We start from the raw sequence: 18,756 nt of genomic DNA on the forward strand, positions 1-18,756 counted from the left end.
CAATGAGGTATACTTCAGCAATATGATGTACTATACCAACTTAGGAAGCAACATATACCTCACAACCAATATCCAGAATTAGGGACAAAACTAAAATTAATAAATAAATACAGGAAAAATCACCCACATTAGGGACATTTGTAAAATACCAGTACTGCTAGCTTAGACAGTGGATATAAAACAGGATGTGAGTACTTTATGAAGAAAATGAAGTGTGTAGTCGTTTGTATTCACTAACAGCAAACCAACGCGTTTCAACCAAAAAAGGCTAGAAGGATAGGTTTCTGCAAGCACTGCGGACAGCTGAGAAATATGGCGCGATGTACAGTGAATAAAACACTAGTACATTGTCACAGTGAGTTATTGCACTGTATCCCAGCTTCAGATACCATACATGTGTCTATGAACCCATAGCAACCAGTTTCTCACACCCACAGTCTTCAGTAATTCTTACAAGTCCGCCCATGTAACTGGTCGCGTTGCTTTTTGTCCCTCACTGATTGGCTCCCATTTCTTTCAGTAGAGCCGCGCTACCATCCGTTATCCCCTACGTTGTATTTAGGCGCCGTCGGCTTATGAAAGGGCGTGAGCCATTGTGCTTGTCACGTGATCTGATTTTAATGTTTACATCCAGGGGGATAACTATAGGAAGTGCCAATTTCACTTTCATTTCTTTCTTTATCAATAAAGTCCAAAGGTTTTTTTTCCCTTTAATGTACACATAATCTAGAAAGACCTTCAGGAGGAAGTTGGTGAGGCTCCTTATTCACCCGTCTATTGCACTTCAGCAATATGGAGGAGCTGGTGGTAGAGGTGCGGGGCTCCAACGGAGCATTTTACAAGGTACAGTAGCAAGGCCTCTGCCGCTGGTTTCACATTATTTTAGGGATCACATGACTTTTTTTTTTTGTTTGTTTCTATTTAGAAATGCTGGAGGTGAATTATTTTTCGTGCATGGTTTTTACCGAGGATTTTAGCATGAAAAATGATATGTACGTGAGAAAGGTGCAGAGCTTCAGTCTTACAGGAAGCTTGACTTGCGCTAGGTGTGCAGGGTTTCCTGCGCTATTCAAATAACAAAGCCAGTGTGCGTCTGGGAAAGTTTGGGTTCTGTACTAAGGAATAGTATTCCTAATGCTAACATTAATAACAAATTAGTGTAATTCGTTAGCATGATGAGGATTAATTGTTTTGCATGTAAAGAATTCATAATAGGGTGAGCACTTCAGGATAACTGAGATGCAGTTTAGAATTCTTTAGTTCTATTTCCAGGAAAGGTGTCAGTTTCGGAATGTCATCAGAGACTATGATGTGCATATTTTTCTGTAAAAACATGTATTTTGAAATAAAAGAAAAATGTAACTGCATCGTGCTACTTGTATCTATTAGTATTACTTATTTAAGTATGTGTTTTAATTGAAATGCAATTTGTAGTTTCTTTAATTAAAACTGTATGTTTATGATTGTTTTAGCTGAATGCGATTTGAGGGTCTGCTGAGCTGTTTTAAGTTTGATTTTTTTGTCTCCAGTAATCATGCTTCACTTTCTTAGGTCTTTATATTGTGCAGCTTCCCAGCAAAAAGGGACATGTAATAATTATCTTAAAATATGAATAGTTTTGCATGATCAAGCTTGCATTTTTTTGTTATAAAATTAATTATCAAGTGTTTACACCTTTTTTCTTATACAAACAAAGTGATTTTTATGATGGCAGTATCTTAGATTAAGTGAGATATTAAGATCAGTTCCATGTACCTTCACATTAGTGAATACTGGCGATGGTTACTTCAGATGGGCGGGCATAAGTTGTTTTCCAGGATGTTCTGATTTCACCATTTTAGTGTAACTCACATTTTTATGTATTTATTTATTTTATTGGAACCATTGGTCATTCGACATAGGAACAGTATACCTTAATCTTAATAATAAAACTTAACTCCTAATGCTAAAACTATAACTTAAATCTTAAAATCCTAACACTAGTTGTGTGTCAGTGTTCACACACTGTAACTCCCAGTTACACTAATTTTATAGAGCAGTTTCTCATCTGGTGGGAGTAATTATGGCTGTGAATATTTGTTATATGCATTAGGGAGTGTGCATTGTTAATAAGTGTGAGGCAGCAATTATGTAAAGTTATGATGCAAGTCGTGGCCAATAAAATTTATTCTGTGGTATCACTGGCATTACAATCTAATCAGGTGGCATTGTATAATGAAGTTTGGAAATCTAGATGAATTTGTCTATGTTCTGTGTGGACTATTTGGAATACATTTTATGTACAGAGTGGAGTAAGTAGTAGAGTGCCTGTAAAAGTAAAATGTAATGCAGGATCTCATGTTTGTCTGAGTGTGTTTCCATCTTGAGTTTGAGTAAATCATTTGTAGTGTACTCTTTTCAGGTCAGACTTGGGCCAGGAGACAAAGAAGGTTATAACATGTAATTATTTTTCAACACATGGAAATATAGTAAAGTATTGATTAGTAGTAGAAACAGTAAAATATTCTGAGAAGATATATGGTTCAGACAACATAGAGACCATTTGTGCAGCACGAGCATTGTAGCTGTGATAAAGGGGGTATTGGTAAAAGACAACAGGCTGATTTTTTTTTTTGTTGTATCCTTCTTATCCAAAAGGACACTTCAGCCACAGCATGACCCACCTGCAACAGTCATCATTTTATTATACTGAATTTATGTATGGTGGTGTAATGGAAGTAGCCTGAGGGCAGTTATTAAACAACAATTGTATATTTTTGTCATCCTAGAATAACAGTGGTTAACATAAAGTGTTATATTTAATAATATAGAACCACCAGTACAGATAACTGCAAATTGCTATTGCAAATTACAGAACAAGTCATGGGTAGCAGCTAGCACAGCATAGAGCTTTTTTTGTGTGTTTGTTTGGAGGGACCAGGAGATATGTTTCAATAGATAGCTTCATATGCACAACATCAGATGTCTGGTTTTATTAGTGTTTAAGTGTAGTTTTGATTAAGTACTTGAAGAAAAAAGTGTTTGTGTTTTGCATGCAGTTTTATCTGTTTATACATAGTCAACCAGGTTAGACTTTCTGAGCTGTATCTATTTTTTAGAAGGGATCCGAGATAGAAGGCTCCCAGTAGGTAAATGCAATGAAATTTATTTACAAAGGTAACAAGCAATGCATAATGCACAGTTCAAAGAATAATTTAATAAACAGTAGCACTAAGTGTATCAGTAGGTGAAAATAACTGTACTGTTTTTATTTACATTTGTCTATCAGTATTTGGGAAAGTTTGGTAAGTAAGAGAAAGAAGAAGTGCATGGTTGGTATCTTTAGTTGTAGATGGCTTTTCTGCTTATGCAAACAAAATCTTTCAGAATTTGTGAGGAAGCGCAAAACCATTGAGTTTGAAACATCAAGTGACTATCCTAATAGATAATAAGACAGTTTTTTTTTTTGCTGAAAGGCTGCTGACTGTTTATGGCATAGAATAGGAACAGTGAGTATAGGCATATCTAGGTCATCAGATTATTGCAAAGTCTGTGTAAGCCAGGAATATTGGGTATATGTGTAGGTGATTTCTTCCAGATTATAGGACCTACAGAGTAGAGTTTTTGCTAGTTGCATACAATTTGTTGGACGGTCTGGAGAATACAACTTAATTTCCATTAGACCAAGAACATAATTATAAGTCGTATTTTTATTATGCAGCAGGGTGCATTCAGATGTTACTTCCTCGACATCTTCTTTATCCATTTTTGGCTTTTGCAGTCTATAAGGGAGCTACAACGTCTTCTGGCACTAATTGCCTGCAAAGCATGGAAGCTAATTATAGACAGGTGCTAGTCTGGCTTAAGACATTTCAGTGCTGTCTACTTTAATTTGGCATAAAACCAGATTACATGGATTTGTTTTCTTCTTGTAGTAGTAATTTGATTTTTAAAAGAGAGGTAAATCTTTTTGTAGATTATTTTTTATAGGTTTATAACTGATGTCTTCTACTATTAAGACCAGGTTAAATGCATACATGATTGCATGTATGAAAGGCAAGTCTAGGTTGTGTAAATTCGCATACACTGAAAGGGCAGTGGACTCAGTAATGAGCCCTAAGGGGGTGGTTACTCTGTGCCACAAAATCTAGGATTACTTAACATTATTTCAGTATTTGTCTTAATAACAACTGTGATATTGTGGTACCTCAAACTGTTGCCCCCTACTTCACAATAACCTCAGAGTTAATATGTGCAGGGACGTGAGGGGCACAACCCCCACATATTGGGATACAGGAAGAAAACCTATATGCATAAATAGTTTAGAAATATAAAAATTAGGCTTGAGATTTCTTGCATTTGGTTGGACTCTCAGTTTTGTTTTTAGGCTTGTAGTATCATTTTTTTTAATAAAGAGGCAGTTTAAGTAGTCTGCTTATGATTGCATCATGTATAATCAACCCATGAGTTAAAACATCGGTGATTAAATGTACATCACTGATTTAATGTTTGTGCGATTTGATTTTGAAAAGGGTGAAAATGAGTTTCCACGATGTTGTGCTTGTGGTCAACACGGTATAACTGTAGAGTTAGTGTACAAAAATTAGGGGTGGGAATCGAAGCTTCTTATGTTCAAAGATTTAAAGTGTTAGTTGGCATATGTAAGTGTGGTGGTGGTTAGTATTCATGTGCTAGTTAGTGACATCATTTAAAGATTATAGGTCTTGGGTATGGAAAATAATGCAGTTTAGACACCTAATGTGGTAAGTACACTGTATAGTACAGTATTGTCACAGAGACTTGTCCAGTGTCTTTATTGTCTGGAAATTGAGTTTATTAGAAAAGAAATTGGGAGCTGCAGACTTAAAATTCTGCAGGACTGTTATGGTAGAGAGATGACCCTTAACTCATCTCCAGTAGCGCTCTTCTGAGTGTGCACTTTTAACTCCCAGTGGGTGTGGCCTGAGCCTTTTAAAAAAAGAAGTTATCACCTTACAGTTCAAACAAGTACTCGTATCTCTGGAACCGTGTTACTAGAAAACTCTTAAAACAACCAAAAAAGGCTCACTAAGTCGACACTTAAACTGATCACCACGAATTTCATTCAAAAAGCTTTACCGACCGTAAGAAAAATAAAGACGTTTTATTCCAATATAAAGTCAAGCACTTTCGCCCCTTTAGTATGGGACTTCTTCAGAACAATTAAGTCGAAAAAACAGTGAATATAAATACATTTTTACAAAATCATGTGATTTGGTATTGATTTTAAACCCAGGAACCCCAGAGGAGGGATGGTGGGAGTTAAAAATAGAAAGCTGGGAACTGCAGAGGCAGTTGAAATTAAATGCCACCAGGCATTAATGAAAATGTATCTATTCTAGGGTTGCTACCTTTTCAAATGGCCAAAGTGGGACATTTTTGGTACAAACATCAGATTTTGCAGGCCAACACATACCCACAGTATAAAGGATAGAACTTAACTTTTTTGCCTAAATAAAGGCTTATTTTTGTAGCATTTTAGTTGCTTATTCTGTTTCTTTTTACATTTAGGTATTTTAGATACAGAATAACTGTTTTATGCAACTAGTACATAAAATGTAGGAAATAATTTTGTCCTAAAATCTCAGGACATTTGCCATTTTTACAATTTTTTGTCAGGATACAACTGCCCAAAGAGGGACTGTCCCTCGCAAAATGGGACAGGTGGTAACCCTAATCTATTCTATCTGTTGTAAAGAGCAAAGTTCAAGAGTTATAATATTAAGTTTTAAAATGACTTTTATTAATATATTTTTTAGAAAAAGAATTTTTACCAATGAGTCACACTATTAATACAATATTTGTGACTTAATTCATAATATATTTGCGATTTTAAGGCTGAATAAGGAAGGCACATTTTAAATATTTACTCACTTGTGTTACTTGATTCACTTTTACTTTTAAGTATTTTTATAAATTCTTTATTAAGGTGTTTTTTTCCCCTTTGATTAATTAATGTGAATCACATGATTTTTGTAGAAATGTATTTAAACTCATTTTTTTTTTTGATGTAATTATTCTGAGGAAGTCCTATACTAAAGGGACGAAAGCACTTGACCTTATATTGGAATAAAATTTCTTTATTTTTCTTATGGTCCGTAAAGTCTTTTGAATGAAATTCTTGGTAATCAGTTTAAATGTAGACTTAGTGAGCCTTTTTTGGTTGTTTTATAAGTTTAATGTTTTTCGACGTCACTTTCCACCCTGTGAGATTGTGTTACTAGAAAACTGTAAATGGAAAACTATCCAGGATAAATTAATCTTTACATTAGTGGCATTCATTCAGTTGGATGTTTTTAAACTGGATTTTATAAGCCAAAATAAAGGCAGTGAATATTAATTTTGTAATGTTGTATAAACCGCTTATAATATATTGGTAATTCAAGCAAGACACATATTGCCAGCAGGATTTTCTTCATGCAGCTGTAATCTTTCATATGAGGCTGTGCAGTTTTGTCTGCATTACTTTGTTTCCAAACCAGTTATTTTACATTAGGAAGATTTGTGGTCTAGAAACTTGTGGTGTAAGAGTGTAGCCTACACCCTTCTCAGTTGGGATTTGCTGGTTGAAGGCTCATTGTGTCTGTTATTCTGAAAGTGTCTTAGTTCTGGTTTAAACACTGGGCTACAAACCAGTTACTTTATATTGGTAGGATTTTGGTCTGGACTGTAGTGGCAGGAGAGTGTGGCCTACACCTTTCAGAGCTGGGAATTACTGCTGAAGGCTTATTGTGCCTGTTATTCTAAGTGTCTTTATTGTGGTGTAAGCATTTGGGTTCAAACCAGTTACTTTACATTAGAAGGATTTGTGGTCTAAACTCTTGTGGCAGGAGAGGATAGCTTGCATCTTTCCGGCTGGAAATTGCTGGTTGAAGGCCTGTTGTGTCTGTTACCTGAAGTGTCTTAGTTCTGGCTTATGCACCTGGCACCAAAACCAGTTGCTTCACATTAGGAAGGTTTGTGGTCTAGACTCTTGTGGTGAGAGAGTGTGGCCTACACCCTTCTATGCTGAGAATTGCTACATTATGTAAACTGCTTTATGCTGTTGTGACTTTGATTTTATGCACTTTGAATTTCTAGTACTTCTACATTTTAAAGCATAGGTTAGATTCAGAATCGTTGAATCTAGACTGTTTCTATCACTTGAGCAATAAAACCAGCTCTTCACTGAGATACTGAATATCTGAGGCATTCATTGCTTCCAACTAAGTATAAGTACCTGTTTTTCCTCTAATATTGCACTTTTAATTTGTATTTGCTTTCCACTGTCTGTTTGAATTGTCTGACCTTTTTTTGTTGCATTTTACTGTACACAGTACTAATTCAGCTGTAGCACTGCCCAGTTCCAAGTTTACTATTTCTGGGTCTGTTTTGAAACTTCTGAGCATCACATTCACGCTACCTTTGTTGGTGAAGGCCCTTCTGCATCACTGTGTGAGGAGAGTGCTATCTGGGTTCCATCTAATCGAGGGTGATTGGAGTAGAGCTCAGAGAGAGTGTTCTTATTGGCTAGTTTCAGCTAAAAAGGGTATTATTTTTGTTTTATTAAAGCCTTGCATTCGTACCTGTTTGCGTGTAGTGCTCCATCATCTACTGCCATGTAGCGATGGTTACCATTGGTGTGGTTATAGATGCAAATGTTTTGTTTGTTAAATTTTTCCTTAGCACTTTGCTTGTGGTCCTCCAGAGGTTTCTCGCAGACCTGATCTACTGTCAGGTGGAACACTAAGCCTAGCCTCAGAGGTACCAACACACCTTTCACCCACTAGCCACTCCTAAGTGTGACCTCTCTTCCTGATCATATAAATTTACCTATCACTATGGACTGACAATTTCCCACAGTTTCTCCAGCCAGCATAGTTGACAATGGCATCCTGAGGCAGTTTAACAACTGCCTCATGTTCACCGACAACCCTCTACTCCTGCTCCACACAAACACAATGTGTGAGAGATGCAACTATATTAAGAACCTTGAATTCATGTTCTCTCACACACCAGTTGGTATATATGACAATGAGTGGGTTGCCAGCATGCACACCTTACCACCCACTCCACCCAAACTCACATCACACATACCTACATATGTGGAGTCCCTCATCAGAAACATACCTAAAAACCAGAGACCTCACAAACACAAGCATGCTACACATAATACTTCCTCTGCAGAACTCATTACACACAATAGCTCACGCACCAGTGTCTTACCGGTCAAACCTTTAAGGAAAAACACAAAATCAAACATATTAGTCATAAGTGATTCCATCGTGAGCCACACTGATGTCCCTCTCACCAGGCTGGATAAGGAAAAGCTCACAGTCAGCTGTCTGTCAGGTGCCAGGATACTGTGATGATAACATATGGCAAGGACGCACACACACTTCAAAACCACTAAAAATGTAATGTTTGCGCTTTTGTATAGTACAATGCCAGTACTTAATCAGACAAGACTTAAAAACAATTGCTGAATCTTTATAAGGGCAGAAGTCACATGATATTAATCAGCTGACTTAAAGTACCCTTACTGAAGTAAACCTGCACTATATTTACTTGTATACAGTAATAATAAAAATAACAGAAGAAAACTCTTTTATTCTAAGGAATCCAATACTGTTTTCATAAATAATCACTCTCATAAGAAAAAATATGTCAATAAAAAAGACTTATTTTATGAAATGGTGAAGTCATCATAATAATGCCAGGAATATTAACCTGTACATTCATCTCATTAAACTTTTTAATTTTAAAATATGTGCTGGTGTCATTCTAACTTTTTAATTTAAAATTACACTATGGTGTCATTCTGAGGGGATACACTATCTGTCAGCCTGGGATGACATGATCGACAGACCTTGATGCTTTGCCAGAGATGGTCTTCATCTGTCACCCCTAGGATTTCGGCTACTGGCTAAGGCTCTTGCCACCACCATAGTGACTTTTTTAGACAGTGTCTCAAGGACAAAATTTCCAACATAAGAACTCCATCTAAAAACAACCTCAATGTTATGTTGCTAAATGTTAGGAGTCTCAACATGAAACTGCACTCACTGGAAGCTGCACTCACCTTGGAAGACGCAGACATTTGTGCAGTCATGGAGACCTGGTTGAAGGCTGTGGCAAGCATCCCAGCCAAATTGGGTTACACCTCCTTCCACATGTTCAGACCTCAAACTGAAGACGTGAAAACTAAAGGAGGTGGTGTATCAATATTCATTAAAGATAAATACATCTCCAGATTGGTTAAACAGTATGATTCCATGGAGACACTTCAGGTACATTTAACTGTTGGTAGGACACCTGTTCAAGTCATTGCCAGCTACAGGACCCCCTTCGTGAATCGGGACACCCATTCTGCCTGTTTGGCTCTACTTTGGTCTATCAAGATACAGCCAAACACCATGGTTTTGAGCGACTGTAGCTACCCATCCATTGACTGGGTAGATTAACTTGCCCAAATGTTCCTCAACTTTGTTAAATCCAATGCCCTGGACCAGCTAGTTTACACCCCCACAAGGGGTGCCAGCATCCTGGATCTGGTGCTTACCAGTATGGCAGACCACTGTAGCATCCCCACTTTGAGCTCCTCCCTGGTGTGATCTGACCACAAATCGGTCTAATTTGAAGTAACTGTCACACCTGACCCCCCGCCAGCAGCAACTAAACTAAAAAAATTCTCCAAAGCAGATTATAACCTTTTACAAGATGGTATAAATAACTTCACTGCACCTCTTCCCTCAGACGGGACTGGCAATTATGCCGAGCTCTACACCAGTTCTTTAAATGAACACCTGCATACCTGCATTGACTCTGCTATACCTGATAGGGCCAAAACAAGCTCTGTGTACCTGTACCTGGACTTAGCCAAGATGTTTGACACTGTTCCCCACTCAGGGTGTTGTGTGTTTTCTGTGCTGCAGATTCTAGTGGTTATTCAGTGGTATGCATGGTTTCTACAGAAAATAATTTGTTGGATCAGTCATGCAACTGGATGGATGCTCAGTGGGACTTTCTAGATATCAGGTAAACTGTCTCTTCACTTGTATTCCATTGCATGCCTTTTTTGATGTTTGTGCTATTTCATAATGAGTGCCATTTGTTACTACATTTATGACTAACAAGTGTCTGTTTTTATCATGTGTTTTGGAATTTTGTCTTTGAAATGGTGGGTAGCAGAGGATTGTCTGCTGCTCCTGTGCTTGCTCTGATTTTGGATTGACTAAAGTCAGTGTTTGGAATCGTGTCTTTCTGTTATAGACTCCTAGATTTTCAAAGGCCGGTGAGTCTTATGAAAACTCATGCCTTACAAATACCTTCTTTAAGACCGTATTAGTCAAGCCCGATTAAATTTGTGGATATCCATCCAGTCATGTAGATTATGTTTAAAGGAAGATAGGGAGTTGCACTGCTTAACATACAGATGCAGTGTATTCTAGAAGTTTGAGAAGCATTGGGTTATACACCTGTCTGTCCACAATGCTTTATCTGCTGGTGAATATTTAGGCCACTGGTTCTAGTATAGGTGGAATTTCTGGACTTGGAATGATACAGGATGTTCAGGACAATTGTTCCTCTCTCTACAGCTCGGAAAGCAAGACTGTGATCTCCCCTCAAAGGTCTGTAAGACACTGAATAAAATAATCAAACTTCCAGCCTGTCTTAGTAGCTCAGGACGTTTTGGCTTCTGATCTCTTTTGTTTAGGTTCATACTAGGCTGTCTGCCCTGGGGCATTTATAATCCTAGCCAGAGTGTGTTTGGCTTTCGCCACCCATTTTAAATTAATTTTTCTATGCCCTTTTTCGAGGTTAGTATACTGTGCTTCTGTCTAACAGTGACACAGAAGTGATACCCGGGGTAAGCCTACAGTCTCCCATCCACTCATCAAGATTCCTCTTGAAGAGGGTCAATGAGGGACTCTGCCTAACCTGGACTGGGATTTTATCCCAGAGTGAAGGGAGCCTCTGGGTTATGAATCTGTCCCTCCAGCATGTCCTATTTATTTCAGTGCTGAGGTTCAAGTCTCTCAAGCACGTAGCTCGATGGGATTTGGATTTTCTGAGGTGCAGCATGTCCATTAATTCTGGGTTGGACATGGCTTTATACGTCAGGCACAGATCGCCTCTGAGCAGGCGGTATGCCACTGAGTAGAGCTGGAGTTTCTTTAACCGGGCAGCATATGGCATCTGTTTGAGCTCTTTGATCCTCTTGGTGAGGTACTTTTGGGGTCTTTCCAGTTGCTGCAGGTGTCTGGTAAGGTACATCCCAAAAGGGGCATTGTACTCAATTATGGGCCTGATGAGGGATGAGTAAAGAGGCACGATGACCTTCCCTGATCTAGATGTGAATCCCTTCATGATTAGGTGGGCTATATAAAATGTTTTTCTAACCACTTTGGCCACGTGGTTGTCAAATGAGAGATTGCTATCAACTTGGGTCCCCAGGTCACTAATTACTTCTTCTGCACTTAATGGATTACCACCTATGTGGTAGGAAGCTTGGGAACCTTTGAAGTCTTTCTGATTGGTCGATATGTTTAGTGAGCTATAATTGGCCCGTTTAAATGCTGAGTATAAGGGAGTGGTTACCTCTTCAGACATTGATATTTCTGTGTTAGTTAGGTGGACTAAACAAGTAATGATCAAAAGAGAAAGTGCTATCATTCAAAATATCTAGGCCCCTGACTACATTTTTGTTTTGTAGTGTTGTCTGCATACTATGTCGAGGGGAGCTTCTTTTATGAAAAGCGATGACACTACACTGTTTTTGTATTTAGTGTGTGCTCATTTTTACAACACAGAGTTTACTAGGGAGGGTTCATTCCAGAGAGCTTGACTGTCATATGGTGACTTAACAAGTTTGCAGTCATCTGAAGACTTCACTAACCAGAGATCCTGGCTCTAATCTGAGAAGTAAATACCCACATTGAGAGATCTGGGCACCAGTGGTCACTTTTTCATACTTTCTGATGAGGAAACTTACACTGTGAGGGTTCTGTCTTTCTAGCCAGTTTACTGTTCACCTTACCATAGTTGGGTTGTTATCTATATCCATGACCTGGGCTTAACTTTTTTGCTAATCAGTAAGACAACATTGTTAATGATGCATTCAGTGTCAAGTAATGGAGCAGGGAGTGGGAGACCTACCATTGATATACCAAGAGTTAGGTAATTGGAGAGCTGTTTTGGCCTGTATGGATCTGCATGTGGCGAGTTAGTGTTTTTCATGGTAAGGTACCATTTTTAAAATGGTTGCACTCCTCTCACGATCCTGTATCATCAACAGGTAGCACAGTTGCTTTTTGTTGTCAAGAAGGCTGTGTTGTGTGCCCCCATACCAGGTACTTGGATTCATGTCCCAGTACTGATTTTGAGTGTGTGTTGGGGGGGGGGGGGGGCAGAAGGTGATACATTCTTAAGATGGTATCCTATGGATGAGATGTAATAAACTGAAGTCCCATTTGCTTGAGTTGATGGTGTTTGGGTGGATGTTAAACATCCTGTAGTACTTATCAAAATGATTAGGAGCTTATTTTTTTATTTAAAAGTATTTTATTTAAGGAAAAAATCACTGTATCATTCATTTTCCTTCACAGTTGTATCAGTATCGTAGCATACTTTTCTTCCTTGCCATTTTCAAATTTTTAAACCTGCCGCAAGACATACTTAGTAGCTGTAAGAATTGCATATAATGTGCTCTGTATATATCTCATTTCTCCATACTTCCTTAAAAAACTCTGGTTGCAAAATGTGCTTACACTCTCTGGGTAAACAAACCTTTTCATTATTGCTTTTATGTATTTTTTCACATTTAGGTTTCCTGTGGTTAAGTACAGTGTATCCAGTATGTCTGCTGTTATTTTTGACTTGTATAAGATATTCAGTTTCTTTACCATGATCTGTTTCTCCTAAAACACCATACTTTGTGGCTTCTAACCCAGTGGTACCTATTTTTCTCTTCTTTCCCTATTTAAACATTCATATTTAGTCCTTAAAATTGCCATATGCTTTTACCACCTTCCCTATTGTGTTAAATGTTATTGTATCCTGTTCTTCCTGTAGCTTGCCTGTTGCATATTGTTGCAATAAGTTATACATATGTTAACCCTGTTCATTTGCTTTCTGGCCATGTTAGAACCCAAAACACATAAGTCATATGGAACATACATTGGCGACAAAATGCATTTTTAAAGTAAACACACATACCATTTTTGCTTATGTTTTTCACTACTTCTGAACCTTTTCTTCCACTTTTGTTTTTTACTCCGCCCATTTTACCTACTCCAAAGCAAATGCCTATTTTTTTATAAATTTGCCTATTTCTCTTAAAGTCACTTATATTTACACACACAGATTCACTTTTTTCCCCTGATCACAACCATTGTCATCTCAGTCTTGTATTGCCTTACTCTTTCTTCCACAGTCCTCACAGATTTCTCATTTTCCTCAAACATGGAGGAATCCTTTTCTGCCTCTTAACTATACACTGTCAATATTTTTGATTCGTCACTGCCTTCTCCCTGTCTGTGCTACCCACTCACAAAACCATCACTATTTCTGATTCCCCTCATGCGCGTCTCCCTGTCTGTGCTATCCACTATCACTTTAAACATATGGACTAACTGAACACAGATATAAAAGCCATTTATTTTAAGTTACTCACCATTTTCTGTTATTCCTGCTTTCAAATACAATATTTTTAAATGACCTAATTGTCTTTGCTGGTGTCCTTTTGTTTTCTCAGTCTACCACCTGTCTAAGTCTGCTTCATTGGTTGCTTTTTGCCGATCTAATGAGGTTGTATGTCTGTTTGTTTTTTTCACTCTGCAATAAAATTAATCTCTAATATAAACTATATTTTATGTCCTACTATGTTCTTTTACTGCAAACATCAGTTTATTACAAATTGACCGTACCACTTTTTAAAGTACTCCCATCCCAGATCTTTGTCATCTCCCATTGCACTGATTGTCTTCCCTCTAGTTATATTTAGATAATCTTTCTTGCCGTGTCATCCTAACAAAATCCTCATTATTTTTACATTATTCAGAGTTCTACATATTTCAAGGTACAGGGTTTGATTTGTTCCACATCGATTTGCCTGGGTCAGCCCTGAAAAGGGACACACATGTCCAGTGGGCTACATCATTATGTAATGAAATTAACAGTGTGCCAGTTACATAACTTGTACACATTTGCTTACCCATACTAATCCAGCATAATTAGAGCTGGAATCCAAAGTGACAGCACATTCTGCCAGCCCGTTAATATTAATGCAGCAAATATGGCTTTGTATGTTTCATCTTCCACTTTTGTAAGCAAGCTTTAAATGTGTACATATTTTTTAAATGCTACAAACTAATTTTTTTGTTTTTACACAAATTGTTTGCATGTGTGATGACGCATGCAAAGACTTGTGTGTGTGAAAAGAAAGGTTTGTTTTATATATTTAATCTTTAACGGTATTTCTTAGTAATTCTATTCCAAATGAACGGTGTCGTAAGCTGACTGGAGAGGCTAAGAAAGATTAGTCTTGTCAGCTGTCTTGTCAGCTGTGCACTTGTTGTGCACTATGTTAGAAAGAAGCTTTCCAGGAAAATGAGATTGCATCAGCATGTCTGCCCCCCTGAGGGCTTTCAGGGTTAGACAAAATAATTAAAATTAACTACTTATTGTCTTGCAGGCATGTTTTGGATTGTGTGCAGCTTCTGGACAAGATAACATTTTTTTCTGTTGGTTCCCATAGTGGTCATTTAATTCTTTCAGACTTCTTCGCTTTTCTACCTAACGGTACTACACACTTGCTCTGAGATGTTCACTTTTGTAATTTAAAACCAATAAAACCAGTGATGTAGCCATCCCAAAAAGTTAGTTTAAGTACAACAAAGTTTTTGACTACATGTAACTCTTTTTTCAGTGTTATAAAGCATCCAATCAACAGCCAGCCAATGAAAAGTCACATAACCGGAAACAATTAGCATGTATAAAAATACAATCTAAAACGTATTTATAGAAATACTGTCTAAAACATGAATATGAAGATAGTACTATAAAACATATTAATGTATCACAAAATATATATATGAACTACATATAATATATACATCTATTATAGAATTTCTTAAACAACACGTGGGTCTCTCTTTTAACAGTGGTTTTACACTCTTCAGGGTATTCATACCAGGTGAATGGTCTGCCCTGAAATAATTACTCCATTTATATTCCTCCATTTCTGTTCTGTTTACTATTTCACCTCCTCTACTACTAAGTGAAACTTTTTGTAAGACTCAATCCTGTCCTTTAACTTCTGATTAGTTTTCCAATGTAAAAACAACAAAATGTTTTCACAATTAGCTAAACTACATTTTCTGTATTACAAATAGCACTATTTAGTAGAAGAGGAGGCAATATAGTAAATAGAACAGAAATTAAGGAATATAAATGGATTAATTATTTCAGGGCAGACCGTTCACCTGGTCTGAATGCCTAAAAGAGACCAACATATGTTGTTTAAGAAATTCTATAATACATATGTTGTTCATATATATTTTTTGTCATATTATTTTAATGTTTTTACAGTAATAGCTTCGTATTAATGTTTTAGACTGTATTTTTATATCTGCTAATTGTTTCCTGTTGTGTGACTTTTCATTGGCTGGCTGTTGATTGGATATATTATTTAAACTGGATGCTTTCCTTGTTTTAACACTGAAGAAGAGTTATATGTACTCAAAAGCTTATTTGGGACAGTTGAACCACTGGTTTTATTTTTTTGCAATTTTTTGTTGGATGCACTTTTGTAATTTAAAACTCTATCCGTCTTATTGAGTAGTTCACCTTAATTAATTCTTTTTTCCTTAACTTTGTTATATTGATCCCTGATCTCACTCTAACTTAATGGTGTAGTCCTTGCCCTCTTCTTAACACAGTACTGTATTATTTTTCTTCTTCTGTCCATTCTAGCATTAAACAAATTGCTTTCCTTTTTCAGAATCACCACCATCTAACTGAAAGAAACTTTACAGTCTTAAAATTGTCTACCTTTTAGTCACTTCTTGTAAATCTTACTCACGTTTTTTTGTTATAAATGCCATGGAAACTTCTAGCCCTCACTTCCTACTTACCACCTTCAGTGCAAAGACTTAAGCATAGATTTAAGCAAATGTGTTTCATTTTATTTTCATAAACTCTGTATTAACAAGGGAACAGTCTGATTTGTGGAATGCATTTTAATTGAAAAGTTCAGTATGTCAAAAATTGTCCCTTTATTCAGTGTGTTGGATAAGTTTAAACAAGGGGAGTAGTGGTACTGTATGAGTGCAATCCAGCTTCAGAATGCCCAAGTCATGCTACTTTAAAGTGAGTAGTTTCAGGGAGCTTTACGCTACTTGACATAACTGGGATTGCTAAAATGGATGCGAGTTCAATTACCTTTGGCACCAAACTATGCTTTGTACGTGATCTGCAGCTTTCACATGCCTAGGTGAGCTTTGCCTTAAACACCTGTAGACCCAAATTAAACACAGACTTTGACTTCCATAGCATCATCTTATGCTTCCTAAGTTGTGACCTGATCTCCACCAAATCTGTTAAAATTTGCCCATGTACATTTCCAAATGAGAAGAAAAGAACTTTAAATCCTAGGAGTTTATTTGTAATGCTTCATGTTTTCTTATATGCTAGTCATTTAACCAGTCTACCAAGTTTTCCCTTTGTTAATAACTTTTACTGTTGTTGTTCCTTTTGTCATTTTTTTAAAAGTCCTCAATCCATCTGCTACATAACAACCAAAAGAAATGACCTTGCCTAATCCTGCATTCTTTTGTGTTGGTCACTATAAATTTTTAACACTTGACAAAGTAATATATGTATCTATCTTAAATTTGTTAACAAGGAAAGGACTAATACCAGTGGGCCGTCTGTGTTTCTTTCAACAAAAGTCTTTTTAAATTTTCTGACTATTCATTATATAGAAAAAAATCCTACTTCCACTTGAATGTCCTTCCCTTGTTTCTTATTCATTGTCCTTCTTTTGTAAAACCTGATGATTGTTTTGCACCCCCTGACCTATTCCCCATTTCATTTCCTGTTACAACAGTTTTTCTGCTTTGAGGGAGAACATATTCTCGCCCACTAATTCCTGAATCTTTTTACGTACCCTGTAAACCATCTTCCACATTAATCTCACACCACTGTGATCTGTCTCTCTACTCTTTGCTCATCCATTCTTTATTTGTTCTCTACAATCTCCTAGCATTCCCCCTTTTCTACCCATCCCATATTCTATATATTGTTTGTATTTCACTTTGTCATTTCACCGCATTACAGGAGTGCTCTTTTCAGAACAAAAATTGCACTTTGTCTTTTTTTTATTTTCCTATTATGGCCGTTTCCCTAAAGGAGATGCACTTCAATTATGCAGCTAAGACTGCAATACATTTGTATCCATGCTTTTTTCATTATTTGCATTGCAAACTCTTATTTAAGCAAATATCTTTTGATCGAACCTTTTTAATCGAATGTCCTATTTGTCGAAGACTTTAATTGTTGGAAGTAAATTTTGTTGAATTATTTTTGTTGGCCACCACCTGGAACATAACATCTGCAGTAGTAAGTCTCGCTTAAGCTCGCCCACCATCCAGCAATCGGTGATCATTAATATTCATACCGATGGTGGTATGAATATTCATAGTCTATTCCTAGTTTACCCTTTTCATCAACTTAGTGCGATCTTAGAATTGGTATATTCAATTTGCAGGGCAGGTATTGTATTTTTTATAAAAAAATATTAAATTTTAAATGTTAAAATAATGTTAAAAACTTTGTAAGTATTCCTGTTTTCCAGAGTTGTGTAGTGATGTCACAGTTGAAGTTTGTTAGGTGGCCAACTAAAACAGTTTGATCTTATTTAGTTCAATAATTAAAATCTTCAGCAAATAGGATGTTCGATTTTAAAAGGGTACAATCAAAAGGTATTCGATTAATTAAGAGTTTAAGTGATCTAATCCGGTAGTGTTTTATATCTTCAGTTAAGCCTAATGAGTGTGTTCATAATTGCATTACCCTTCTTCTGCAGTTGCACATTTACAGGCATAACAATTAGCTGACATAGTGGAAAATCTGTAGTTCTTCAGTGTGTCCCGTTTCTGCCAAAAATTCTGTTATAGAATGGTAGTTTTAAATCTAGTCTTGTATGCTTTTTCTCCTGGTACAGAAATGAGGGCAAAGACTTCACTCTGGGAGTGTCCAAATATCTCCATAAGAAATTTCTATGCAACAAATATGTTGTCAAACACAGCTTTTAAATAATTCATATGCAAATATTTTTGTAAATGTTTGCATAAATGTGTGATACCGTACTTCCATCTATTTAATCATACAGTCAACTGGAAATATTCTACCCCTCTACCAGACCTGCTGCTACCACTACACATTTATATCCTCCAAAAGTACCGATTAAAAAAAGACCCACCACCAGCTGTGAAAAAGAAACACAGTAAGTGTTTCTAATTCCAGGCAGCTAATCTTTTTGGGGGTAAATGTAGCAAACAGAAGCATTCTGTTAAAGCATAAAGAAGTCAGTACATAATGGTTACTGGAGTGCTGCTGTCCTGTCAACTTCCAAAGTGACTAATACAGATAAGTAGAATTTTTCCACATTCTGCTGCCTGTGTAATTACTGAAGGTATACTCATTGGTTGGTCTTCTGCTACTCTTTATGTATAATTCAGCTAATATCTCATTAAG

At 36.8% G+C, this 18,756-nt stretch overlaps 1 protein-coding gene across 2 annotated transcripts in view; it reads left to right on the forward strand.

Moving 5' to 3' along the window:
- The first annotated feature begins 582 nt into the window (after positions 1–582).
- FMR1 (FMRP translational regulator 1) overlaps positions 583–18,756 on the forward strand; it is a 2,052,104-nt gene continuing 2,033,930 nt past the window's right edge. For both annotated transcript variants that reach the window (XM_044057587.1, XM_044057588.1), the window contains exon 1: positions 583–843. In XM_044057587.1, coding sequence (XP_043913522.1) covers positions 793–843 — 51 coding nt within the window. In that variant the 5' untranslated portion in view covers positions 583–792. The remainder of the gene's footprint in view (positions 844–18,756) is intronic.

Source organism: Protopterus annectens, chromosome 15.part0 (genome assembly GCF_019279795.1).
Source record: "Protopterus annectens isolate FY-2018-M chromosome 15.part0, PAN1.0, whole genome shotgun sequence".
Lineage (NCBI taxonomy): Eukaryota > Metazoa > Chordata > Ceratodontiformes > Protopteridae > Protopterus > Protopterus annectens.